This window comes from Cyanistes caeruleus, chromosome 5, assembly GCF_971803275.1.
Source record: "Cyanistes caeruleus chromosome 5, bCyaCae1.hap1.1, whole genome shotgun sequence".
NCBI classification, from domain to species: domain Eukaryota; kingdom Metazoa; phylum Chordata; class Aves; order Passeriformes; family Paridae; genus Cyanistes; species Cyanistes caeruleus.
In genome coordinates this window covers 16,902,038-16,929,169 of record NC_141705.1, presented here as the reverse complement: position 1 = coordinate 16,929,169, position 27,132 = coordinate 16,902,038, and the positions used below count along the sequence as shown (strand labels likewise).

Here is a 27,132-nt window from a genome sequence, read left to right as displayed (position 1 = left end):
TTCTGAGGGAATCATCATATATTAACTTATGAGCAGTATTGAATAGCTATTCAATATATATTTTTACTCACTTGAAATTTTCATGAAAGCATGTAAGATGACTGACTCATAATAAACATATTAGACAAGTATAACAGAGAATAAAATGCAAAGAAGAAAGAAAAAGTTGAAAATAAATGCATTTCTTTGTTAATGTGGAACTGAGAAGACTTCTATGTAATTCCTTGATGACAGGACTATGTGCAGTGGTTTCTTCTCCCAAACTCAGCTGAGGAACATTCTCAACTACATAGCAGCAGTATGAGTAAATGTACAGAAGAGTTTAAAATAATGTGTCCTGCAAGTCTCATAAATTGAGAATTGCATTCTATTTACTATTCACTTATTCATAACTTCCCTAAACTATTCACAAAGATTTCCTACAAGTTTTACACAGGATAGACTTAAAAATATTTCAAGGGATTTTTTCCTAATATTACTTGAAAAATACAAAATGTTTTGGAAGTATGGGTTTTAAAGAAAAATTTCACTATGACTCCCTTTGTCTAACATGAGGTAAATAAAAGAAATTATGTTCTTGTTTTTGAATTGCTCTAAACCCCGTGAAAAATGAAATTTAAGGGATTCTGTTACTCCCCTCCACTTTTCATTCTGATTATAATGAAACCACAAACTGCTTTCAGAATGTAACACAGTTCAGCCTCAGCTGGTATAAATTTTTATAGTCCTAACAAAGACCATGGAAATTACAGCTGGAATTACAGGCATTTATATCCACAGTCTTCCTGTTTTTCTCACTGTACACTCAGAAGGTACAGAAATCATATTCAAACCATCAATGAGGTAGAGGTAATAAATTTTGGATTTGCCTGAAATCACATATTGAGTCAGCAGTAGAGTTGGCAGCAAGGCATTTTAGACAAGCTTTCTCCTTGGGTCATGAAAATCATGTACTGTGTGAGAAAAAAATTACCCTGACTTCATAAAATCTTACATCTCTTTTGAGGTCAACTATAATTTTTATGTTGTTATTTTGTGATGTAATCACTGAAATAAAATACTCATGCTCATAAAATGTGACCAAGTATATTATATGTAGGATGTGATAAACAGAATAAAATAACCTCAATTATAAAATATGGTTGGGTATTTGCTGAAAGATATGATACATTTTTCAGGCTTTTTCTTAGAAAAAAATTCAGGTAGTAATAATAATAATAATAATAATAATAATAATAATAAAAAATAAATAAATAATAATAGTAGTAGTAGTAGAGTATTTTATTCTGCTTTCAATGCCAGTAGAGAACGTTTCTTTAAAGCTACTTACATGAGTGTCAAATGCTTGTAGTTGGAAAGTTCTTTTGGAACAAGGGTAAACTGATTTCCATCCAAATAACTAAACCAGAAAAATAAAACAAAAAGCATTATGTATTTCATTAAAATAGCAGCATCTTCATCCACTATTCTCAGAATGCAACAGTAAAGTTAATAGCAAATGACTACACACTATTCCATTTTATAAGAAAACTTGCTTACAAATTTTGGTTTTTAGAGATACAACTGAGGATTTGTAGCCCAAGATCCAACTGCTACTGTATTATATATAATGCATATTATGAAGCAACACAATAAAAAACATCTCTTGCATTATAGTTTCTATTATTTCATAACGACTTTGCAAAATCAGGCCTTTATCATCTCCATTTCCCACACACCTACAGAGGAAAGGTAAATCTGACTTCCACAAATCACGTTAAGTGTGGATTTTTAGCTTTCATAAAAAGAAACAGACTCTGGCATTGCAGATGTAGTCCTTTACACTACAAACACTGAGGTCTGGTTTTAGCTCCAACAGCAAATTAATTTGTCATGCCTGTGGTTCAGGTCACCTTCATTAATTTATCCCTGTAAATTTCATGATACATCAGTATACCATGCTACAATCCTACTCCTGTGAAGTATGCTAGTGACTGAAGACAGTAATCAATTACCCTTCACTAGAAAAGTTAGGGGGTTTTTTCCCCCTTTCAGTAGGTTCACAGCTCCTGTATTATATTGCTCACTCTTCTTCCATGCTCATAATTCTCAGTAAGAGATCTTCTCATCCCCAGAGTTAATGGGTACAGAGCTATCAAACTGTACCAGCACCGGCATTACAGGCAGACGAAGGTAACAAGCCTTGCCTAAAAAGCTTCCAGTGTGCAGCCAGACATAACAAAGTACAAGTGGAGGGGCTCTTCATGTAACCAGGGCAAGTAGCTTAGAGATTATAAGAAGTGCTGAATCTACCTGATGGTTTGAAATGAAGCAGATAGTGGCAAGAAGATTAAAGGTCTTTATTTCTCAGCTGGGGAAAAGGACTTTGCTGATGGTGGTATTACTTATGTTTCCTGGAACCCAAGTGGAAACTACACTTCCATTATTCCTACACAAAGAAGATATTTTTGCCATCCAAATACTTGCAAAATGCTTGAGCTAAGAGCAGTCTTTGATAGAGACATTTTTAGTCTTATTTTGAGCTTAATGTCTTTATGTAAGCTGTAGCATCTAGTCTTGACTAAATGGATGAGCTGAAACAGTTAAACTTCACAAAAAACCTACCTACAGCTAAGCAAAAGGCTGTCTTTCTTAGTTTTTTTTAATTTGGACTATGACTTTCCAATGCTGCTTGCCAAATCCAAAATGCATCTCAACAAGCTTTATACTTACACTATGTTAATGGTGGTGAATAGAGCATGGGCTCATGTAATTCATTATTATAAAAAAAAACCCAAAAAAACAAAAACTTTAAATTTTTGAAGTATTCTGAGGAAATTCTTTTATCCACAGATACATTAGGTTATACTATTAAGCTTCATTAGAACTGAAGTACTACAAGTATCCACTTGTCTGATAAAATATCCTCCTTGCTCAAATGAAGTAACTATTAAGATATTTTATAAAACATATGAAGAGTACATCTTAGAAGAGCCATGCATGCTAATAAGCAAGAAGAATCAATCAGTATGCAACTGTTAAGAGGAACCACGTCCATTATTCTTTTGAAAAATATGCTGAATTGCATGCTTAGACACTAAAGCATACAAAATTGTACACAAATGAATTTTCAGTCACAGGGTTCCATTTGCAATTCCAAAAGTAGCTCTTTTTAGCTGCTTTGTTTTATATTGCATCAATGACCGTATATTGCCAAATTGTATTTATACCAGACTGTATTCAAGAAAGTCATCTTCTCTTTGAGGAAAAAAACCTAAACCACACAACTCAAAACCTAGGTTTTATATACCTGTGTGCTAATTTAAGGTCTTAATAATTTCAATTTATCAATGGCTAAAAACTTTTAGATGCACCAGCTAATGGTGGACATCTCAGAATCTTCTATATAATGCCAAACCATAAAACAATAAAAATTTTAGGTACTTACAAAATGTAGTTATGATGTTTTCTGGAAAAGCACTACATTGACTAGCCATTATGAAACATTATTAAATATTTTCAAAATGTTACACAAAACTACATTTTTTTCCTGTAAATAATTTTTATTTCTTTCAATATTGTGACCTATCTGATCAAGAATCAAAACAAATATTTCAATTTTTAGTTTCATATTTTCCCTTTCATAATACATAAAAAATTTCTCCTAAAGTCTTACAAGTAGTTTATTCAGTTAATATCTTCAAATAATACATGAGGTTGCAAGCTCTTTTTTTTGTATCTAGGTTACTGTCCAACTGAATATTCAAATATTGTCTTTCATAAAATGCAATCTTAATGATTTTTCTCATAGAAAAAACGTTTCAATAGATTCATAAAATAGCCCAGATTTTATATAACTGACTATGTGAAAAAGAAGACATTCTTTTAAATCCTGTATTTTTGCAATATCACAAAACTATCAAAATCTCTGCATCATTGATTATCCTGAGTCGGAAGGATCACACAATCATTAGGATTGCAAGTGACCTCTGGAGATCATCAAGTCCAACCCCCCTGCCAAGGCAGGGTTACCTAGAACAGTTCACACAGGAACATATCCAGGTGGGTTTTGAATGTCTGCAGAGAAGAAGACTCCACAACCTCCCTGGGCAGCCTTTTCCAGTGCTCTGCTACTCTCAATGTAAAGAAATTCTTCCTCATGTTGAGGTGCAGCTTCTTGTGGCTTAGCTTATTGCCATTAGTCCTTGTCCTGCTGCTGGGTACCACGGAAAAGAGTCCGGCACCATCCTGCTGACACCTGCTTTTGAGATATTTGTATGTATTGATGGGATCCCCTCTCAGTCTTGTGCAGATTAACCAGGCCCAGCTCTCACAGTCCCTCCTCATAGGAGAGATTCTCAGCCCCTAGTCACCTTTTTTTGCTTCCACTGGACCCTCTCCAGTAACTCCTTGTTTTTCTTGAACTGTGGAGACCAGAATTGAACACAATACTCCGGAAGAGGCCTCACGAGGGTTGAACAGTGAAGGAGGATCATTCCCAATGCACCCCAGGATAGAATCCAACTCCTGGCCCTGCTCAGGACAGCCTCTAGAGTAACACCATGTGCCTGAGAGCATTGTCCAAACACCTCTCGGTACTTGGTAAGTAACCACTTCCCTGGGGAGCCTGTTTCAGTGTCTAATCACCCTCTGAAAAAGAACCCTTCTTTAGCCATGATTTTACTTCACACTGAAGTGAAAGTGACTGGTTTCCAGGTAGTTACCAGGGTCAACCCTCTTGTCCTTCTCAAAAATGGGACATTTTCCAGGTTCCAGTTGACTGGGACCTCTCCAGATTACCAAGAATGGACAGGAATCATTAAGGGAGGCCCTGGAATGGCATCAGCCATCTCTTTGCGTATTTTTGGATGAATTTTATCATGCCTCATAGACTTGGAGAAAGCCATCAGGAGCAAGTCTGGGGTTAGCTGGAAGTTAATAATTCTCACAGTCATGGCCCTCCAGCTCAGGGCATTGGGACCCTCAGAGCTGACCACTGGTATTGAAGTGAAGCATTAAACATCTCTGCTTTGTCTATGTCCCTGTTTGTGAGATGACCATATTCATTGAAAAATGGACCAGTGTTATCTCTGGGCTGCAGTTTGCTATTAAGAAAATTTAAAAAGCTCTTTCTATTTTCCCCAGCAGTACTGGCCAGCCTCAGCTCTATTTGGGCTAATTTTCTTCCTACAGTGATGAGCAGCACCTCTATATTCTTCCCATGTCACTCAACCTTGTTTCCACTGGATGTACACTTTTCATTTTTGCCTTAGCTCCAGAAGATCCCTGCTTAGCAGAGCTGGCCTTCTGCCTCACCTGCTTGGCTTCTGACATTTTTGAATTTCTTGCTATTTAGCTCTTAACAGGTGGTACTTAAAAAGTGACCAGCACTGATGCACCTAAGTACCTTCCAATGCATTTCCCATGGAGGTCTTACTAGTTCTGTGAGCAGCCTGAAGTCTGCTCTCATATCCAGAGTTGAAGTTTTGCTGGCACTTTTCCTCCTGTCAATAGAGATTTTAAACTCAACTGCTTTATGACCACTGTGGCCAAGACAGACACCAGGTGCTACTTTACTCACAAGACCCTCTTATTAACATGCAACAAATCCAGGAGAGCAGCTTTCCTAGTTCACTCCCTCAGTACCAGACAGCCATTGTCCAGGTGTTTTTAACTCAACACAGATGAAGGCCATTGATTTAGAGGATTAAGGTGCTTGATTTACGGGTAAAAAGTATTGATTTAGAGGCATAAAAACCACGTTCATTATGAAAACATATTTATATTATTGCTTTCCTTTTGGTTCTTCATGTAATGGAACTTCATTCCTTTCTAACCAGTGACCAGAGATTAATCAGATTCACTGTTGCTCTTAAATTAACCCACTGTAACATGATATCCACACCGTTATACAACAGTTCAGTGCTGGGGAATATAAAATCTGAGAGTCATTACAATTTCATATACATATATTTTTAAAGCTTTTCAGTAGCAGATAGTCCTTAAGAGTGGTTTTGGACTTACAAAGCATTGCTAGTTCAAACTTAACCTCCATTTCCTCAAGATAATGTGAAATTCTTTATAAAGCAGTGGATTAACAAATTCCAACTCATCTACTAAATTCAATTCTTCATTTTCTTTTCCCCTCATTCTTGACTCTGACAATAAAAAAAATCTGACATTAATTTTCATAAAAGGGAAAACAAAGCATGCCACTTACAGTTCAGTCACATCTTTTGGGATGCCTTTAGGCAAAGCTTTTAGACCTTTGTTGCTGCAGCGAACGACTGTGTCCAGACAAGTACATTCTGCAGGGCAGCGGGCCAGGGGAGAGCAGCTATTGTCATCATTTCCTGGTTAATAAAAAAACCCAGACGCTAAGATTGCTACTAATAAATGTCTCTTCAGTATCAGCAATAATAGCTCACCTAGATTTTCTTCAAGCCAATGTGATATCTCTGCATTATAATATCTCAAGAAAGGGAAAAAATTACATAATCTATGTAAACCATCACTCCAAGAATTTACATTTCAGGTGATGCTTTACTTAGTACAATGCTGCTTTACTAGGTAAGAGTGCCATTATATGGAAAAAAAATCAGTAAAGAAAGAATAAATCCTTAAATGAAAGACAATAAACTTAAAGAAGTAATAAAAAAAGTCTCTTTAGAAAAAAGATACAGCTTTGAAAATTTACAAACCAATAATGCAGTAAATGGAAGTATGTGTGAGAGATGCAAGATAGTAGCATTTCTCTTAATTAAGAGTTAATGAAGCCACAAGCTGTAACGTATCATGTTATTTGATCAAGTAACCTGAAAGTGTGCTTGATTCAAGCATCGGTGTTTGAAAATACTCTCATCTGTACTACAACATTTGATCAATTTTTTTATGCTATTTCTAAATTATTAATTACAGTACTGAAGATAGGCAAGAAAAACTTTTGAAGGCACATATACAACAGCCTGTGCTTGCTGATCATCCAAAAATGGGTGGAAAATTTTTAAACTGACAGAGAAACTGAGCATGAAGGCCATTAAAGTGCAAACCTCTGGGATCTATGGGAGCCATGCAGAATATATATGTGAAAGTTGAAATTATGAAGGGTTCAATATTAATTTCCTTACCATCATCACATGTAAAATCCTGAATGGCCACATCCTGGATAGGAATCTCTTTGAGGAAGTAAGGTTTTTGGCAGCGAGGGTTCCCTGTCACAATGCGTTTCTTCCTTAGCCAGTCTCCAAGCCATGCAAGGTGGCAGTTGCAGTTGAAGGGATTGGCCAAGAGGTTTCTGAGAACCACAGGAAAGTTTATCTCAGATGACACCATCCTCTCATGCTCTATTTCTATTTTCAAAAAAGTATACTTTAAACGCTGTTTCTCAAACAATACTGTGTGTAACCCATAGGTGAAAGGTATAATTTAGGCTCTGCGTGGTGAAGCTTCATACAACTTGTTTAGAAATAATATAGAACTGTCAAAGACCTGACTTCATGTCAAGCCACTCTGTACCAATAATGCAATAATTTTATATAGAGATGGAGGCTGATTACTTTACATTATTAGCTTTAACCTGACAACACGTATTCCACTAATTTATCATCTCATGATTTCCATCTTTTATTTGCTCCAGAGAGTAAGTTTCCTATCTGAAGTGACAGCTAAGCTGATTACATGCCAGTTACAAAAATGAATTTACTTCTAAAGGCCTCAGTACTTTTGGCATCTCCTTATTTCAGCACAAACATATTGGCAATTCCATTATTTATAAACATGTCATCCTTAATATACAAAATTAGTAACTAGGTGCAAAGTGTCACTTTTCATGTAACAGGGGGATTAAGTATTTTCCTGAATGATGCTACCTACAACCAGCACTTCTTCAGTAAAACTGAGTGGCAGCTTTGCTTACTTTTTTCACTTCCCTTAAATTACATCACATTTAAATTAAAAAAGGATGCCTCTTTTAATAGAAAATGAGACTGAAGCTTCCTTATAAAACACCTATGAATTAAGATTCTCAGGAGGCCAAGGAAATTTAAGCTAGTAATTGGGTGGCACAGGGCAGAAGGACAGACAACATGGTAATCTAACCAGCTATGATTATGTGCTGCCTATCCTAAATATGGCTTTCCACCCTGGTTTAGATCAGTGGGCTTCCACAAGGGGAGTGAGCAGGATGTCTTTCCTGCATTCTCAGACACTTCTGGAAACCAGTCTAACGCTGTATCAAAAGGCACCATGACAACATGCTCTTCATGTGCCCAAGATGGTCCAGAAAACAAAACTTCTCAAAACTACCTCTATGAAATCCTTGCATCCCTGAACTTTACTAAGTGCTGTGAAATTACACATCAAAGTATTAAGGGAAATACCTCCCAAAGGTCAGAGATTTAAATATGGTGGTGATAAAAGACGAAGGCGACTTACAGAGTAGAGAGCGAATGCAGCGTGTCGAAGGAGCCGGGTGCCACGGTGGTGATCTGGTTGTCATACAGCGAGAGCAGGCGGACAGAGCTCAGCCCTGTGAAGCTGTCATTTCCCACACAGCTCACCCTGTTGCTCCTCAGCATCCTGAGAAAGAAGGATCAGCATTTTTCAGCTTAGGTAGGGACCAGGGCTGAAGTGGCTGCTGGAGTGAGGGCCAAGAGTTACGATTCCAAAGGGGCTGCTGCCCCTTTGAAGTGAAGGAACCATCAGTGCAGTGACCCCTGTGCTGCCTGACACCTCACTGAAGAGATTGGGAGCAGTGTGTGTGGAGCAGGCTGGAGGACAAAGGCAGGTGGGTGGGTAGGTTTCACAGAGGAAAGGGGTGTTTCACAGAATCACAGAAGGGGTAAGTTTAGAAAGGACCACTGGAGGTCATCTGGTCCAACCCTGCTCAAACAGGGTTTCCTAGAGCTTTTCTCTACAGAGTTACTCAGGATTGTGTCCAGGTGGCTTCTGAGTACCTCCAGATGAGATCCCACAACCTCTTTGGGCAATCTGCTCCAGTTTCCCCTAAGCGTTTGGGTTTTTTCCTTTTTCTTTCAAAATCAGAAGTAGTAATAATGAATTTTCAATTGACAAGAAATTAAACTGATTGAAATTCCCCAAATCAGAGAAACACAACAGCCCTCTCTTCATGTGCCCAAGGCTGATGACTCCAGAATTGCTATTTACATAGAGCAGAGGCTTGCACCAGCTTACCTCCTCTTAAGGTCCCTTTTACTTCATTTTTCTTAGGACAAATTCTAGAAACCACTTCTACTGCATTCAAAAGCATTTCATTCAAACGAAATCAGCATTCCTCCTCAGCATGACTAAGTACAAATTTCAGAAACCTAAGCTATTCTAAAATGTCTCAAATTTCTATAAAACTTAAGACCTTTGAAGTTTGATGTTCTCCTCTCTGTCCACCAAAAGATGGTAATTTCCCCCCATGCTCTTGTCTAGGACTAGCTGCTTTAAATAATTTCAGCAGCTTTAACTGCAAGGTTAGAAACTGTAGACATGATTTATTTAAAATACCTAACATCTATGGACAGCTGAAACCCCAAAGACCGTTTAATCTTGGCTCTGGTCTGCAGATTAGAAGGACAGGCTCTCTAAAGAAGGCCAAGATGCTGTAGATGGTATAAACATTTTTCTGAGTGGAAAAACTAAACTGCTTCATGGAAAGAATGAAATGAATTCGAGCTATAGTGCTTTTAATCTTGCCTTCAGTTATGAAATGACAAAAAAATTACTTAGGTGAGAATCATTTTCCACATTTCAATACACAGCAGAACAATTTCTTCCTCCAGCAAAATTCCCAGTAATGGTTGAGCTGAAATGAATCAGACTCCATTATGTAAAATGTGTAATTCCCGTGCAAAATTCTGTTACTTTGATGATTATTCCCATTTCCATTTCTGAAGTTGTATGTTTACCCATTCTCAACTGCTTCATTCCTTTAGAAGATTCATTATACCCATAATTAATAACTAATAAATTAATATAATATATAGCTTCTAGTAAAATAGGAATAAAAACTAAAATTATTTTGAATAATCCATAGCTAATTCTCAAAAATATTTTTGGAGAATTTGAGAATAAAATATTATTCTCAAAAATACCTGTGAGAAAATAATAAGAAAAACACTCAAATAAATATACTTACAGTGTTTTGAGACTTTCTAGTCCTTTGAACATTTTGTGTTGAACACTTTCCAGGCGGTTGCTTGTGAGCAGTAGTTCATTCACACCAGAGGCTCCATCAAATGCTCCTTCTTCTATATCTGTAATCTTGTTATTGCTCAAGTTTCTATTACATATTAACAGAAACAGATAAGAACTGAGGGGATTTTCTTTTTTAAATGTCCTAAATTAACTGTTATATGCTGCAGACTGAATAAATTCCAAGACTTAGAATCTTAGTTTTCCACTAAGTTTGGAAAAGACCTCCAAAATCATCAAACACGATCTTGATGCAATAGCCAAGTTGTTGTGTAAAAGCAAAAAATATAAATACATCATCCAACTTCAAACCAGTACAGAAAAATTCAATGGTCTTCTAATTAAAGAAGAAAAGATTTTTAAAGTAATCTTTGGAAGATGTTTTTTAAATAATGGCAATTACCTAATCTATGCTGCTGCCACACAAAAACATATTTTCTTAATTTTGAATCTTATCAGTAACTATATTTTTCAGGTCTGCAGCTTTTGTAGCATTTTTAGATGAATTAATAATAAAATTATACTGTATGAGTACAGCACAACTAACCTCTCTGATTTATTCTATCTTGATAGATAAATATAAGAAAACAGTATAAACAGCAACATATGTAAAGGAAATGTGTGAATATAAACAGGACATGAAAAGTTAATAATTTATGACATTAGTTAGAATGGAGGGTTTATAGGCAATATAGTTCATGTATCTACAATATGCCTGCAAAGTGGATCAACATGTGGGGAAAATGACCTAAAATATTGCCAAAATACTTAGTGTTTATGATTTTAGTTGAAATACAGATGCCCAAATGGGCAGAATCTGTACTATATATACACAAAAACAAACATATGCAACAGCACACATTTTCTTAAATATTTTTCATATTAGTGTCCTTTTGTTATGTTTATTTAATATCATTATTTACATATATTATGTAAGTACATAGCTACACATTAAACAATGTTATAATACACTAGTAATTTAAAAAAAGATCTTAAAAACTCTCTGAGACAAAGTGAATGGAAGTAAAGCTAAAGACTATTTGATGTCATTTGTGGTGATGGGAAGAAAATCAAACATTACTTGATGCAATTTCTAGAACGGTGTTTCAATAATTCAAAGCAAGAAAGATATTTGTTAGATAATAACCCAGGACGTTGTTGCTTAATCTTCAGCGCTGACTGCTCTCTCCAGCCTAGCTGAAATACAACCTACACCTTGTCTGTGATGAAGGATACAATCATGTCATCAGTTAGGTTCAGGACCTTTAATATCAACTCCAAGCATCTAATCCAGTACTGCAAAGTGCATTACAAAAATGTACCCCTTAGTCTTTTAAATTTCTCCAGGGTGGCAACACCACCGCTTCCCTGGTGGACTGTTCCACTGCTTGGCAGCCCTTTCCATGGAGAAACCAAACTAAACCTCCCCTGCTGTATTTGGTATCATTTCCTCTCATCTTGTCACTTGCCACATTGCCACATGGGAGAAAAGAACAAGCCCCACCTCACTACAACCTCCTTGCAGATAGGTGTAAAGAGCAATAAGGTCCCCACTGACCTTTCCTTTCTCCAGGCTAAACAACTCATTTCCTTAGCTGCTCCTCATCACACTTGGGCTGCGTACCCTCCAGCAGCAGCTTTGTTACCCTTCTCTGGATTCTCTCCAGCACCTCAATGTCTTTTTGATAGAGAGGAACCAAAAACTGAACAAGCTGCTCAAGATGTGGCCTCATCAATGAGAAGCACTGAAGGACAATCACTGCTCTGGTCTGGCTGGCCACACTATTGCTGCTATAGGTCAGGTGCTATTTGTCTTCTTGGCCACCTGGGCACACACTGGTTCATGTTCACCTGGCTGTCAACCAGCATCCCCAGGTCCTTTTCTACTGGGCAGCCTTCCAGCCACTCTTCCCCAAGTCTGAGCATTTCATGGGGATGTTGTGACAATGCAGGACCTGGCACCTAGACTTTCTGAATCTCATACCATTGGCCTTGGCCCATCTATCCAGCCAGTCCAGATCCCTCTGCAAAGCCTTCCTACCCTCCAGCAGATCAACACTCACACCCAACATGGTGTAATTTGCAAACTTGTGGAGAGTGAGTTAATCCTCTCCTCCAGATCATCAATATACACATCAAACACAACTGATACTGAGCCCTAGGAAACATCACTTGTGACTGTCTGCCGACTGGATTTCAGTTCATTCACCACCCTCTGGGCTCAACCACCCAGCCATTCTTTTATCCAGTGAAGTATTATGTCTGTCCAAGCCATGAACAGCCAGTTTATCCAGGAGAACGCTGTGGGAAATGGTGTCACAGATTTAGCTAAAGTCTAAGTACACAACATCCACAATCACCACTTTCATTTCTTTTCACAATGGAGCTGTTCAGTCTGCAAGGTGCTGTGGAAGACTGGAAGTAAGAAACTCGTTATTTCTAATCTCAGATGGCTTTTCCATGTCAAGCCCTGTTTCTTAAAACCATTTTTGTTCTTGCTGTAACATGGATACTACTTCACTCACTTCACACAGATATTTTAAAGATTAATGTTGCATAGCTAATCAATGTTGCAGTGCATACACATGCTTTATTACTGATGAAGCATCAAATCAATGAAACATTTAGGCCTCCATTTTTCAATGTCATCTGTGCAGAAAGATCTTTGCACTATTTTGAAACTCCAGCAGAAATAGGAGCTTCACAGAAATATATATTTACTCATATTGGTGTCTCTGCAACATCAGTACTTCACTTCTTTCCAGTGATGCTTTAACAGTCACTGTATTACTCTATCAAAGGAAGAATGTTGTAACAACTGATAACTATTAGGAAGTTATGGTGCAGTATTATTAAAATAGTTAATTCTTCATTTAGTTTTTTTCCATTCTTTTCCCTTTTCAATTAACCAGATTTTAAAGCCTTTGGGAGCTCCAACAAACAGCTACAAGAATATTGATTAATATTCATCCTTTTTTTTTTTCCTTTTGTCTTGAACACCTCTTCAACTTAAAAGGAATATTGTTAAACATGAAGATTTCATATATGTATAAATGTGTGTGTATGCATCTGCATGTATTCTGTATGACACATCAAGTATTTATTTATTTCATAGAATCCTGCCACACAGAATGTCTTGGATTGGAAAGGACCTTAAATGTTATCTAGTTCCTCTGCTGTAGGCAGGGACAACTTTCACTATATATCAATGAGGACATTAAATACAGATGCTTAAGGTGCACCATTTGTCACTGATGTCTTCAGGACTCTGAGCCCACTGACCATTACCCTCTGGATGCTGCTGTCCAGACAATTTCTTATCCAAGTCCACCCACCAAATCCATCTCTTCCCAGTTTAGAGAGAATGATGCTGGGGGGTGGGGCAGGTCAAAGGCTTTTTGGAAGTTCTGATAAATGACTCCTATAGCCCTTCTCTTGTCCACTGATGCTTCATATTGATACTTGATATTTCCAAAGTAAACTGTAGCTGTAAAAAGTGCTAATGTGAGATTCTTGAAGATGGAATAAAACAGGATATCTACTCATAGCAGCAGAACACTGTTGTGCCAAACATCCTACATTCTTTTTTCTAAGTACTGCATCCCAGTTCAAAGTCATAAGGTGTACTCAAGTGGAGAAGTCAAAGACAAGTTCATCTAACATTGTTGGGGTTTTTAAAATATTTTAATCTAAAAAGTCTGGAATAAATAACTAATTGTGATCATGGTAGCAAGTATCTGGTTAAGGCTAACAATAGTTGAAGCAATACAATTTCTCCCTTAAGATTTTGATCACTAATACTGATCTTTTAAAATTGGTAGTCACTTGGTGACTACTAATCTATTTTCACTTGAATTTTTCTTCACTTACTATTTATGTTTGGATTTAATCCTGAAATGACTGAACACAGAGTCACAAAGTCTAACTAAATCATCTACCCTCCAATATGTCTTTTACATAAACTAAAGAAAACCTTTTCATAGTCTTATTTTCAGCAACATTTGCAACTGGTAAGATTATAAACTACTCTTAGAATATTAACTGTTAGCATGCACTTACATGGATGACCTATCAAACCACCTTTTCTCAGTCATTTAAATTTTGATATTCCCCTCACCTAATGACCGTTTAATGAAGCACAGAATCAACGGCATGTCCCTAATGTGCTGAAAGAGGCAAAATTGTCTGGTTAGAGAGTAATACAGGAAGTTACAAAAGATTACTGGAATCTTTTCTAAGCAGCTTATACTGTGAGCTCCCTGCTGTGGCTGCATAACAGACCAGCTGGCTGGATGCTGCCACGAAGGTGCTGGAGCTATACACCATGAGAAGTGGCTGCTGGCAGTGCCAAGCCCCATGCAGGAGAGCTGCCAACTCTGACCTACTTCAGGGATTAATTTAAACCCATTCTTGATTTCCGATTGGAATAAACTGAATCTTTTGTAGATTAGAACTAAGAAAGGTGGAGAGACACAGCAAGGAGCTAATACACTATTTGAATAGACAAGGTCATTGAAGTTGCACTTACATTTTACGCAGCTGAGGAAGTTTCTTAAAGATTCCAGTAGCTTCCAGGACTGAAAATTCGTTGTTATTTAGTCGCCTAAAAGAAATGACATCAATTTCAGAAAAAAATTATTCAGAGATTGATACAGAATGTTCCACATTAAGTAAACTTTTCAGTCTGGTTTCCCTGAACATCTGAAATTTAACTGGTAGCTGAAGAACAATTCCTTATATAGTAACATTTCTAATTTTGGTAATTCCTGTGAATGAACATTCTCATTCCAATGAATGAACAATCTCATCAGTTAAACTTACGAGTACATAAGACAATTTCAAAACCTGATCACAAAATTTTATATAGCTAAAACTGAAAAGAAATTTAAGATGATGTTTTTAATTTTTCAAACAAAAATGTAGCTTAGGGAGGATTCCATGGCAACTTATAAATAGAAGTCTTTAAGAAGGACATATAAACCACTGAAGATTAGTCTTCTGTTCTTTAAAGGCTATCAGGTGGGGTCTGCCAGACATCTGGAGGTACTCACAGAACACTATTTACAAGAATGAAATAATTACTCTTCTTTTGAATAGGGAATGAAACCCACTGCAGAGGTTTTCCCATGAATTTAAAAACACTTCCCTGTTTAAAAGCCATGATTTACCTTCATAATACTACAGCTGGCACACATATATTGCTTAAGGCTGCATCAAATGCTGACTTGGAACACTGTAAGAGGTGGGCAATGAGCAACAATACTAGCTGGGCACTTCTCTTTCCTGCACAGGTATCACAAGGCTTACAGTATAGTGAACCTTTAACAGCAGTTAGGTTAGGGGACCATCTATATTTCAAAAAATACCTGCATTGACCCAGTACTCCCTATTTCCTCTCTTAGAAAGAAAATGGAAATGATGAGTCTTAGATCCTTTATACACTATAATGGAGCCATATTATTAAGGGAGTCTGTCCAGCATTTTTTTAGAAATCTTAAATAGGAAGAAGATATGACTGACAAAATCACCAAGAGATGAAATTCAGCCCAATTCTAAACCCAGAACACTTTACAGAATTGCCTTATTGCAAGACAAGTTTTAAAAAAAAAACCCTAGAAAATTAAAGAAAGCTGCTGTTCATCTTTCCCTCCTGTTCATTCTCATTGACAGCCAGAAGGGAAATTAAGGTTGTAAATCTGAAGGTATGGTTGTACAACAGTTTCAACATGGAACCAGACCGAAAGAAGACCAAAGTTCTTTGGATATACACCAAACACTTCACACAAAATCTACTTTATCACACTAAACACTAAACTACTCTAAACACTTTATCACACTAAACTACAAGGAACGTGAATTTCAGAAGATGCTATCACCTCTAAAAATCAGCTGAATGACTTAATGTGATTTTTAGTGGGACCATATGAAATATTCTTGCACATTCTCAATTAACAAATTGCTTCTTCACGCTGAACAAGCTTTTCTGTACCATATCTATCAACAACAGAACAACTGACCATCTATAAATGCTGACATCTTCAAATACTTTTCAAGTGCTATACCATCTAGAATGAATTGATAATGAAAACATTAACTGACTTTAAGACTTACTTGCTCTACTGCAAACATTTCTAACCCCACTGAAAAATGCAAACAATTTGATCATTTCTTCTTTGCAACAAAAACAATAATTTACCTATTAAAAGTAATTTACTTTGTCTCTCCCTCAAGTTCTTCTCATGTAAATGCCTTCACCCTTCCAGTCTTCTTTTCTATGATTCTTGTTCTCTGTCAATTTTTTCTTAGCAATTATATTCATCTTGATAAATGAAGTCTTTAACACAGTATTCCAGCTAATCCTTTACTATTGCTATGTACAATACAATAATTATTTCCTGTAATTTACATTCTACATTCCTATACATATATCCTGAAATGAAATTTGCATTAGTGCCCAATAGCACTCCATCTTTAATATGTATGATAACCACATCTTTTTATCTTGACCTACTTGCTGTTTATGCCTCAATCTTGTATTTCCAGTGCTAAATAGTTCTATTTAATTTCATATGAAGAATATTAATTTTTATTTTATTGAAATTGTATTTATGTTTTTTAAGTTAGTCTACTGAAATGGAGTCAAAATCATTACAGATGACTGGAAAGTTTACAGATGTGAGGGGATCTCCATCTTCTAGATCCTAATATTATTTTTTGAGACCAGTGCTCTTCACTGGTAAAGCCAGCAACTATCATTATTACTCATCAATCACTAGATCAAGAAAATGATCTTAAAATTACTGTTATCTGGTCGATTCAAGAAAAGTTCTGAAATATCATTCTCAAAACAAAAACTAAACAGAAGTATTTGATCATGATGTCTACACATCTGGCTTGTCTGGATTATTTGATGCTTTTTCCTGTTTTAGTAACACAATGGCTAAGATATTGCATGTCTTTGAATAATAGCTGAATCTTCCTGGAAGCCTATATTCTGCAGTGATATTCATACTTTCTAAAACTACCTGGTTAGGTGATCATCTATTGTAAAATCATTATAAAAATTCAACATGTAAGACTGAAATTATTTTTTATTTAGCAATTTTTATTTTTCATTGTTTATTTATTTTACTTCATATTTTTATTCTCCTGGGGACTTTGAGTGATTTCTGAAATGCTTTCTGCATTTTCCTATATATTATAAAGCTACCTGAAAAATATTTTATTTCTGGGGTGCAATTACAGACTTGTACTTTATATCAAATACTTCGCAATCAGATTAGATAGTTTATTCAATGTTTCTCTGGAAGACTTTGAGCAAGTGACAAAATGGGAAATTAGAACAGCAGTTATTTGATTTAGTTAATTTTTTTTAGCTTTTACAATTAAGTATCTGTCTTGAACTATAATAATATTTTCAGATTATCTGTTAAAAAACAGAATCAGGGTTTTTTCCCCGTGGTATTATTACTGTAGCAATTTACACAATAGGCACTTTTTTAGAGAATCACAGGATATGCTGAGTTGGAAGAGACCCACAAGGATCACTGGGTCCAGTTCTGGCCCACTGTCACCACAGAGAAGAGCTCAGTGCCTGCCCCATCTCTCCTCTCACGAGGAAGCTGCAATTGCAGGGAGGTCTCTCCTCAGGCTCCTCTTCTCCAGGCTGAACACACCAAGGGACCTCAGCTGCTCCTCACACAGCTTCTCCTCAAGGCCCTTCACCATCTTTGTTACCTACCTTTAGACAACTTTTTTCCTTACTTTTCATCTTCATTTCCAAGCTGAGTTTCAACTCCAAACATCACCCTGCAGAAATTAGTCTAGCTCTCCTCATCACCTAAAGAAGCATCAGTGTAATTTGACTCTAATGAGTGTTTTTAGATCATATTTTGTGGATTAAAAAATTAAAAAAAAAAAAAAAAAGAAAAAGGAAGGCTAACTAGCTGCTATTCTCATACATGTCAGTAAATATTGCAAACCGGAAATCAAAGGATGGTCCTGGAACTAGACTGGGAAATCCCAAGATGAACAACAATGGAAGTTCATTGAAGACCAGGAATAACAGGAGGAAAGAAGAGGAAGAGCTGTAACTCTTGCATCATTGAGGCAAATAGCAAAAGAACGTATTTGGCTAGAGCAGATGGATTTTTAGCAGAAGTAAAAAAATATGAAGAAGTAATTTCTCTATTCTCTAGAATATTTGCAAGACTGTTGAAATTTTTATTACATCAAATGACTTGAAGAACAATCTGTACAATCTATCAAGTAGAAGGTTGAATAATGACTTTCTTACAGTTAAACACCATTTTACTTGGATGGAGTGCTGGAAAGAAAAGACTCTAATGGCAAACAATATAAAGGAAGCAATGATGGAAACTGAAGAGAGATAGAGCCCATCTCAAAGTAAAAGTTCCCATTAAAAAAAAATTAACAGAAGTGAAATAGAATAACTTCTATAAAAGTCTTAGGGGAATGGTGGATGTTTTAATCCACTAACACCGTGAAATAAGACCAGATATTTTCTGAAAGAAGTGCTGTAACCAAATATTTAGTAAAAAAAAAAATTTTGTTGACTGATATTTGAGTGTTTAGGATATAGAGTAGATGAGGCTTGATTATTTCCTTCTGAATTTAACTGGTAGGAACGATAATTATAGAAAGAAAACACCTGACAGTATATCTTTGACATGTAAATAAATTAATTAAAAAACAATTAAAATGCTAAATTAAGGTTATTATATCTTCAGAGAAGAGACAATTAAACATGATTCCTCCTAAATATCAAAGTAATGCATGCTTAATAATTTCAACAATTCCATTCCTCTTCTATTGGTTCAGTAACTTCATTTATACAACCACGACTTTATGATCTCCTTCTACACTTTAACCTGTTACCTATCCCATCAGCTTTTATCTTTAACAATTTTGTCTCAAAGTATCAGATAACATAAAATGTATTTCTCCCCTCACACAGGACTATATATGTTTTTTTTTCTTGGATTTGTGATTAGAACATGTTGTGTTTTAAGCCCAGCAAGACACAATGTTCAACACAGCCACTTGTTCTCTCCTCCACCATTGGCATCAGGGAGGGAACCAGAAGGATAAAAGCTGGAAAACTCATGGGTGGAAATAAAGACAGTTAAATAGGGAAATAAAAAGCCATGCACACAAGCAAAGAAAAACAAGAAACTAATCTGCTGTTCTCCAGGGGCTGGCAGGTGTTCAGCCATCCCCAGGAGAGCAGGGCTCTATCAATTGGAACAGTGTCTTGAGAGGACAAACACCATCACTCCAAATGCCCCACCCTTCCTCCTTCTTCCTTCCCTTTATACACTGAGTATGATGTCACATGGTGTGGAATATCCCTTGGTTCAGTTTGGGTCACCTGTCCTGGCTGTGTCTCTTCCCAATCTCCCAGGCACCCCTCAACTTCCTTGCCAGCACGGCAGTACAAAAAGCAGAAAAGGCTGTGGCTCTGTGTCAGTTCTGCTCAGCAATAACAAAAACATCTCTATATTATCAACCCTAAGTTAAGCACAGTTCCAAATCATAAGCCCACACTATCCACAGTGAAGGAAATTAACTCTACCCCAGCCAAAACCAGCACAGAAAATTATTAAGTTAACCTCCTTCTCCCAGCTTAGAGACAGAAAAATGTCTCCATCCGTGTTTTAAAAATATTTCTGTTTTAAATCCCTTTTCCTGTCCAGATATTCAAATACTAACAATAGTCTCATTATTTCATATCTGATTGCCATAGTGTTGCTTTGATATCAAGTGTGGACTGCTCTTTTAAGAGGTGTGCCATCCTGTTGCCCATCTCACCCCTGCAGGTGACAACTTGATCACAGTAATCTTGTCTGCACATCTCTATACTGCTTTACTATGCCAAATGAAAGTACCTTTTTTTTTGTCACTCAACATTTTGGCTTATTCTTTAAACTGAATCTCATAGCAAAACCAACTATTTCCTTCCAACTTTGCTCTGCAATGACAGCCACTTTCATCTACCTTTCTGCCAATCCTTCAACCATCTCTTCATCCCCTTTTATACTATTCTTTGCACGTGGATAAACCTTGTAAAACAGTTTTAATTTTATCTTTCACTCCCTCCTCAAAGATTACTTCAGTTGTAATGCCTACAAATCATTCCTACGTGGCACTTATTAAGCAAGTAATAATCTCTGAGCTCCTCTCCCCCCATCTCTATTCATTATATTATTATCTCATCTTCTTAACTCTGTCCTGTTTGTCTGCTTTATCTTCCTCTATTTTCCTGCCCGACAAACGTAATGTATGCTTTGCATAAAAATAATCGTCTCTGTCTGTTTAAACATCTAGGTAACACTTTTTTAGATGGAGCTCTTTGGTTGCTGGATGCCCTACTTTCTCCTGCAGTTAAATTCAAAATAAACCCCACAACCTTTAAAAAAACCCAAGTGGATTGCTCAGGTCCTGAAGAACTAGAAACATAGAATAGCTATTTTGTATCTTTATCATGGGTTTTTAAGGCTCCATGGTATTGAAATACTGCATAAATAATTTTTATGAATATTTACTCCTTTGAAGTGCACCACAGAGGTTAGTTTCAATTTTTATTGTTCAAAAAAAGGAAAGCTGTGGTTTTATATTTAAAAATTTTAGTTTGTTTCTCTATAAGTAAATAATCCTTTATTATGGGTTCAACTTACAACTCTGCTGTGTACTGGGGAATGTGATCAGGAATTTTGTTGAGTTTCTGATTGGAGCAGTCCACTGTGGTTCCTTCACAGCGACATTTCTCAGGGCAAGCCAAATCTGCAAAGCAGTCTCCACTTAATTTGGATCTGTAATCTTCAGTGCCTGTAGAAGATTCAAGTCAAAACACAGATACTAAGTCAATAAAGTATAAGATTCGCTTCTTGTGAGAGGGTTGAAAAGACATCTGCAATGCAGATAACGGGTGGGCAACTTGGGAAATGCATGATAAACTTTGTGATACTGAGCAGACACAAGGGCTTCAAGAGAGGGTTAAATATAGGGACTTAAGATATGCTGGAAAAAGAAACTGAGACCAACTTCACATAGCAGGATAACATTAACTTGAGCTTTTCACAGCCGTACTTTCTGCTGATTGTGTCGTCAGCCAAACTTGCCTTGTTTATAGCTAATCACTCAAATACCACTGTTTGTTTTAGAATTTGTTTTCTTTCTCTGTATCAAGAATAAATAAATCCTGAATGTCACCTTTTCTCTTTCTCTGGTTACAAATTTGTATTGTTGACTGGACTTCATTAACCTCTGTGATTTTTTTTTTTTTTTATAGTCCCGATACTCCACATCGTCTCAACAAATAAGTTGAAAGCCCTGTTTTCAGCTTTAATTTAAAAAATGTGTGATCCTGACTTAAGCCTCAGCAGCTTGCCATGCTGTAGAAAGCTGCGTGACGTTCCATGGTGCTTGACAGAACCATGTTTTACTCATACCTCACAACCACATGGTTAGATCAAGCACAACAGAAAATCTCGCTACGTTATCAAAACTGCATCCATTAGGCCAAGGATAAGAGCAAGGGAAAAGAGGAAGGAGTAGGTATAAATTACAGAAGCAATTGAAGTTTAATACTTGCTTACATGACATGGCATTCTTATTACTGAATGTCCAGTGCCACGGTAACAGTATCACTGTCACAGATTAAATAAAAATACAATATATATAAAAAAAGGAAAAAAGGAAAAAAAAAAAAAAGAACCACATTGAAAGTTTCCTCCACCATTTCCCAGAGTCAGTCAAAGAAAACATCCTAAACATATCAGGAAAAAACATCACGTAAGGAACTGAGGGTGGGTGACAAAGAAAACAAAGAGAAGCCAAAAGGACCTGTGGGTTCTTCTTGGACAAAGGTGAAAAGACTGAGACTAGCAGAAGGTGCATCAGGGCTGGGAGGTACACTGTGATTTAGTTCAGACACTGAACTTTACTTACAGCCAAAATGGTGAACTCCTGAAAAAGTAAAGATAGCCAAGAAGGAAAGAAAGACAGAGTAATGCCAATTAAGACAAAAACATGAACTAAGATCTCATGTTCTCTACTTTCATTTGATTAGAAGATGGTGCTAGGGCCATTGTCTTCAGCAGAAAGAAAGAATAATTCATTTTGAGTGCCATTTAAAAATGAAGATAAGATTGGGGTTTATTACAGATTTCATATAGGATGATGATGATCATGCCTCCCATTAATTATTCTTCGCTATTTTGAATGTGTTCTTTAAAAGTTGCTCCCTGAACGTATATAGGAGTTACGGAATATGCTGAGTTGGAAAAGATCCACAAGGATCGAGTCAAATATACATAATATGCCACTTAAATCCTTGATAAACCAAACAAATGTAGGAGAAACAGATTGCTCAGTGGAGGGGAAAAAACCCAACAGTCATCACATACTATTTTATCTACCACTTGTAAATGTTTTAGAAATCTGTATGATGAAACTACCATAGAGTACTTCTATGAGGTAATAGATAAATTATATTTTTTCTAATAAATGCTTTAATACTGGCAAACCTTTAGTCTTCCAAATTACTACAATGAAATTGTACCAGAACTTCATAGTGTTTGCGGACAACATCTCTAAATGACATGTTTAAAACAAATACTAAACATATTTAGGTGTTTAAAGAAATACTAAGATTATTTTATAGTATCCACCTAAGTATAAAGAAGTGGTTTTTAGCACTTCTTAATACCCAGTAAAAGAGTCTACAAATATGGGGTTTTTTTTCCTCCAGAGTACATCACTGGTAGCAGTTTAAAGAATTAAATATTCAGGGACAATGCCTTCAAGAACTAAATTATTTTTAGATAGCATCTCCCTGAGAACCTGATAGAGAAAGCAACAGAAGCTGTATTTCAAGAAGCATTTATATAGTCCATTTTTAAAATTTAATTCTTTTTCTTCTTCTTCTCCCCCACCCTGCCCTCCCTCAGGAATAGTAATTTTTAAAGGGTACATAAATAAGCCTAAACTGCATGAGTGGCCATAGTATAACCAGGTTGTGAAGACATTTACTGGCAAGAATACAGCTGTTCTACACATTAAGGAATTGAGTGGTACTACAGGTTTGTGAAATTGAATCACCCTGTTTTATGCTGCTTTAAAACACATTTTTGTGGATGCCAGTGCTGACAAATTTCTGCCTTATTTTGTATTTAATTTTGTCTTTTTTCGTATTCAAACTAATATAGTTTTTATAATTCATATTAATATAAGGGCATGAAGAACTTCACATGACTGCTGCAAATTTAAGTGTTACATCACACAGCATTTGGAGAAGAGCTGTTAAACATACCACCTAAAGAGACAACAACTAAGATGACTGCAGAATGATGATATACCTGTAGTACTTGAAAGAAGAAGTGCACTGTTGTCCTAATCAATTACGGTAAATATTTTTCTAGATATTAACCATGGCAGAAAATCCTGATGGCAAATCATATACTGTAATTTATCAATAGAAGCATTACTCCCTTCTTTATTTTTTTATTTATAATCTGTTATGAATATAATGTGAGTGAATAATTTTTTTTCTATTAACAAAACAGTAGACACACTGACAAGCAAGGTAAAAGAAAGAAAAATCCATATTTCAAAGAGCTAGGGGCAACACTGGTAAATCTTTTGTAAAAATAACATAGACATTGTAGCTTAAAGCAGTGTGTAAATTGCTATTTCACACCAACTCTTAAGTCATATTTTCTTTAATGGAAAGCATTTCTGATTCACTGTATGTATGTGACCACAGAATGCCTGTAATTAAGAATATCAGCTTTCTTTTCCAAGCATTCCACTGTGATTTCCTAAACAAAAGGAGGGTGAGCAAGCAGCAGATGCAGCCAGCGTAGAGCATGAAAGCAAGGCAAGAAATTGTTCATTTGTAGAATGTTTAGTCTTTAAAGTTGTGCTAGCTCTTTGATGGCAGCATGGTTTCCTGTGTTTAAAAGCAGCTCAGGAGCTACATTTTAAAAACAGTAGCAGCAGAAAGGCAAGGTACAGGGTAAGTGAAAGTGTCAGTTAAAATATGAACTAGCAGGTGCAGCCTTCTAAATAATTTAAGTATACGTATAATTTTGGTAGCTTGTGTGCAAATCTGTGAGACAGAAAAAGGTAAATGGAGCTGCATGCTGAGCTCTTATATTCAGAGAACAGAATTACTAGGATTATACTAAGGAAAACTATGTATAGCTACAGGTAATGACTAATGTTAATACACATGCATCAGTTTCCTAAAAGCTATGACAAACTTTGCTTTTGGGGTGAAAGGGAGAGAATATCTGCAGTTAGTCAATCTTACTGCAGAGCCAAACCTACCTGGAATGAAATACTGTTCTTTAGCTAAATAAAGAGAAAAAAAAAAAAAATAGAAGATGCACCTGAATGTCAGCAAGCAAAGAATGAGTTTTATTAGATTAAGTATGGACTGCAGTTAACTACAGATAATTTAGTGAAAAAAATGCGTATTCACAAAGAGAGCGGATAAACAACAAAGTGTGAATTGTCATAAATGTATCCGGAACACGGATAATGAAACAGTTTTCATCTGGTATTTGCACTTGAGATTGAATAAACTGTAGATTGTGAAATGCACCTGGAACAGCTGGTTACCATATGACAAAAGTTAGGATTTAAAGAAATGTAAGTAGGAAATGGAATAAGATTAGAAAAAGAAAACAGTAAATTTCAGTATGAAGCAAGTTCCCTGTATAAAAGGAATATGTTATGTTTCCATATTTAGCTTAGAAATTTTTAGATCTTTCACATATTCCAGAGCCCTGTGGAAATTTAAAGAAATGATTTATGGTGGTGATACTTGTAGTGAATAACTTTAGCATTTCATCCTGAAGTTTTATATATTACATTTATTTTGTTAGATTTAATGCTACTCAGAAATAGTGCCAAGTATGTTAACTGCAGTAATGTTCCGTGATCCAATAGTCTACGACTTCCCAGATTTCTCTCTATTCAATCAATGAACTAAAAAGAAAAATTCTGTGACGTTTAAATAATTCTGTAGAGAGACAGCTGCTTTCATTAGAACTTCTATAACCACTAATTTTTTTTTTTTTTTTTTGCCAATAAAGAAAAAATAGCAGCTGAACTAAGAAAATTACCTGAGCAGCGGAATTTCTTGCTTTTGATCTGGCCGATCCTTTTGTTTGCCAGACGGCGGGGGCTGGTGCAACGGGCACCACTGGTCTCAATGGGGTTTGTGTGAAGATAATCCGCCAGCCACTTCAGATGGCAGTCACAGATAAATGGGTTCTGAGCCAAATGCCTTTCAGGGAGGAAAAAAACCAATAATATCACACATTATTTCCCTTTGGTCTCAGCAGTAGCCAGTGCTTTTACTGCACTGGAGACTATGAAGTCATACTTGAGGAAAGCATAAACAAGAACATACGTACAAGGTCTGAATTGCACGTAGGGGTGAGAAGGTGCCTTTTGCAATGGTCTGAAGCTTGTTGTCGTACAAAGAAAGAAGATTCAAGTTGTGAAGATCTTGAAATGCATCTACTCGCAGACAATTGATCTTGTTGGCATTCAATAATCTGTTTAATGGAAGATAATAATAAAACTGAAAGGAATAGCTTCTTGACACAGCTTCAGCATTTTTCACAGACATCTTTGTGCATCTTTGTGCACCTTTGCAACCAGAACAAGAAATGTGGTAACAAATATAAATCGACAGTGACATAAGGAATTTCAAGGAAATTAAGTATCTTATTTAGGTTATGCGTATTCCTACATATTTAAACCTTGGAGGTGCAATGTTTACATTTATTAAGCTAAAATCACATTTCTTGCATGTGTTGGTAGAATGTCTGTGTGGTATTTGTGTACTGTGCAGAGAAATAAGGCTAAAAAATCAAGTATTTTCAAGGAAAACTAGTTTCTTCTGCCAAATAAATAAACAAAAAAGGAACTGAACACTGTGTTCATTAGCTGGAAGAGATGTGCAGTGGCACTTTTAATTATATGTTACTAATCAGCATGCTGCCACATTAACAGAGTTGTAGTAAAAACTGGTGGCATGGAATATATCCAAATCTGTCTTGGATCCTTTCTCCTCTGCATCTTCAAAGGGAACCTTTTCTTCCCTGTATGTCCCAGACTTTTAGTGTTAAAACAAACAAGCCAGCCTAAACCAAGCCCTTTTGAAGAGGAAAAAAAAAAAAGCCATTCCTTTAGATGCATTTTTATAACCAAATATTTTTTACTTCTTTCCATTTTGATACAGAAATGGAATGAAATGGTGGATTTGAAAATGCTCTGATAGAAAGTTTTGTCACACAAGTAGAAATTTACTTAGACATAAATGTAGTATCTATACAATGCATATTAAGATATGGACATTTTTTTAATGCAGACTTGAGAGCTTGGAACGGTCTTTTACCTTTTTTTTTAAATTATTTTTACCAGATCTGAAACATATTTTATACTAAAACATCTTTAAAGGAAAACAGGAAAGCATATCCTACCCACTACTATGCTGTTTTTATGACTAAAATAAATCAAAATGCACACCTCTAGGTGGTGCTAGAACTTGCATTTTCTTTGTATATATTTACTGTTTTGACATCTTCAATTAGTTGTTTTTAATATACATTTTGCCAACCACTTCATGGTGAAGTCTGGACATTAGATAATTCTAAACATGTGTGATGATGTTTTAAATTCTTTAAGAAGACTCTAACTCAACAAGTCAGTTATTCTGGGACAAGTTCTTCCAAAAACACTACTGTTGTTCTGTGGTCTATTTAACACATTTCTTTTGCACAGTACACCTACTGCACAGCCTCTTCTGCTAAATAATGATAATCTTTGAAAAACTTATCACAATGATGTACTGTATTCCAGTATAAAATATAAACAACAGTGGTTTAAAAGGTTACATGTGGAAATTCAAAGTGT

At 36.0% G+C, this 27,132-nt stretch overlaps 1 protein-coding gene across 13 annotated transcripts in view; it reads right to left on the bottom strand.

Annotated features, from left to right (window-relative positions):
- Positions 1–27,132, bottom strand: part of SLIT2 (slit guidance ligand 2) — a 260,073-nt gene that overhangs the window by 44,858 nt on the left and 188,083 nt on the right. For 6 of the 13 annotated variants that reach the window (XM_086888871.1, XM_086888864.1, XM_086888868.1 and 3 more), the window contains exons 13-23: positions 25,626–25,769; positions 25,332–25,495; positions 24,532–24,555; positions 22,150–22,167; positions 20,877–21,027; positions 14,708–14,782; positions 10,124–10,267; positions 8,413–8,556; positions 7,107–7,273; positions 6,200–6,332; positions 1,331–1,399 (exon numbers count right to left, since the gene is read on the bottom strand). In XM_086888871.1, coding sequence (XP_086744997.1) covers positions 1,331–1,399; positions 6,200–6,332; positions 7,107–7,273; positions 8,413–8,556; positions 10,124–10,267; positions 14,708–14,782; positions 20,877–21,027; positions 22,150–22,167; positions 24,532–24,555; positions 25,332–25,495; positions 25,626–25,769 — 1,233 coding nt within the window. The remainder of the gene's footprint in view (positions 1–1,330; positions 1,400–6,199; positions 6,333–7,106; positions 7,274–8,412; positions 8,557–10,123; positions 10,268–14,707; positions 14,783–20,876; positions 21,028–22,149; positions 22,168–24,531; positions 24,556–25,331; positions 25,496–25,625; positions 25,770–27,132) is intronic. The other 7 variants (XM_086888865.1, XM_086888862.1, XM_086888873.1 and 4 more) reach the window with 2 other exon arrangements.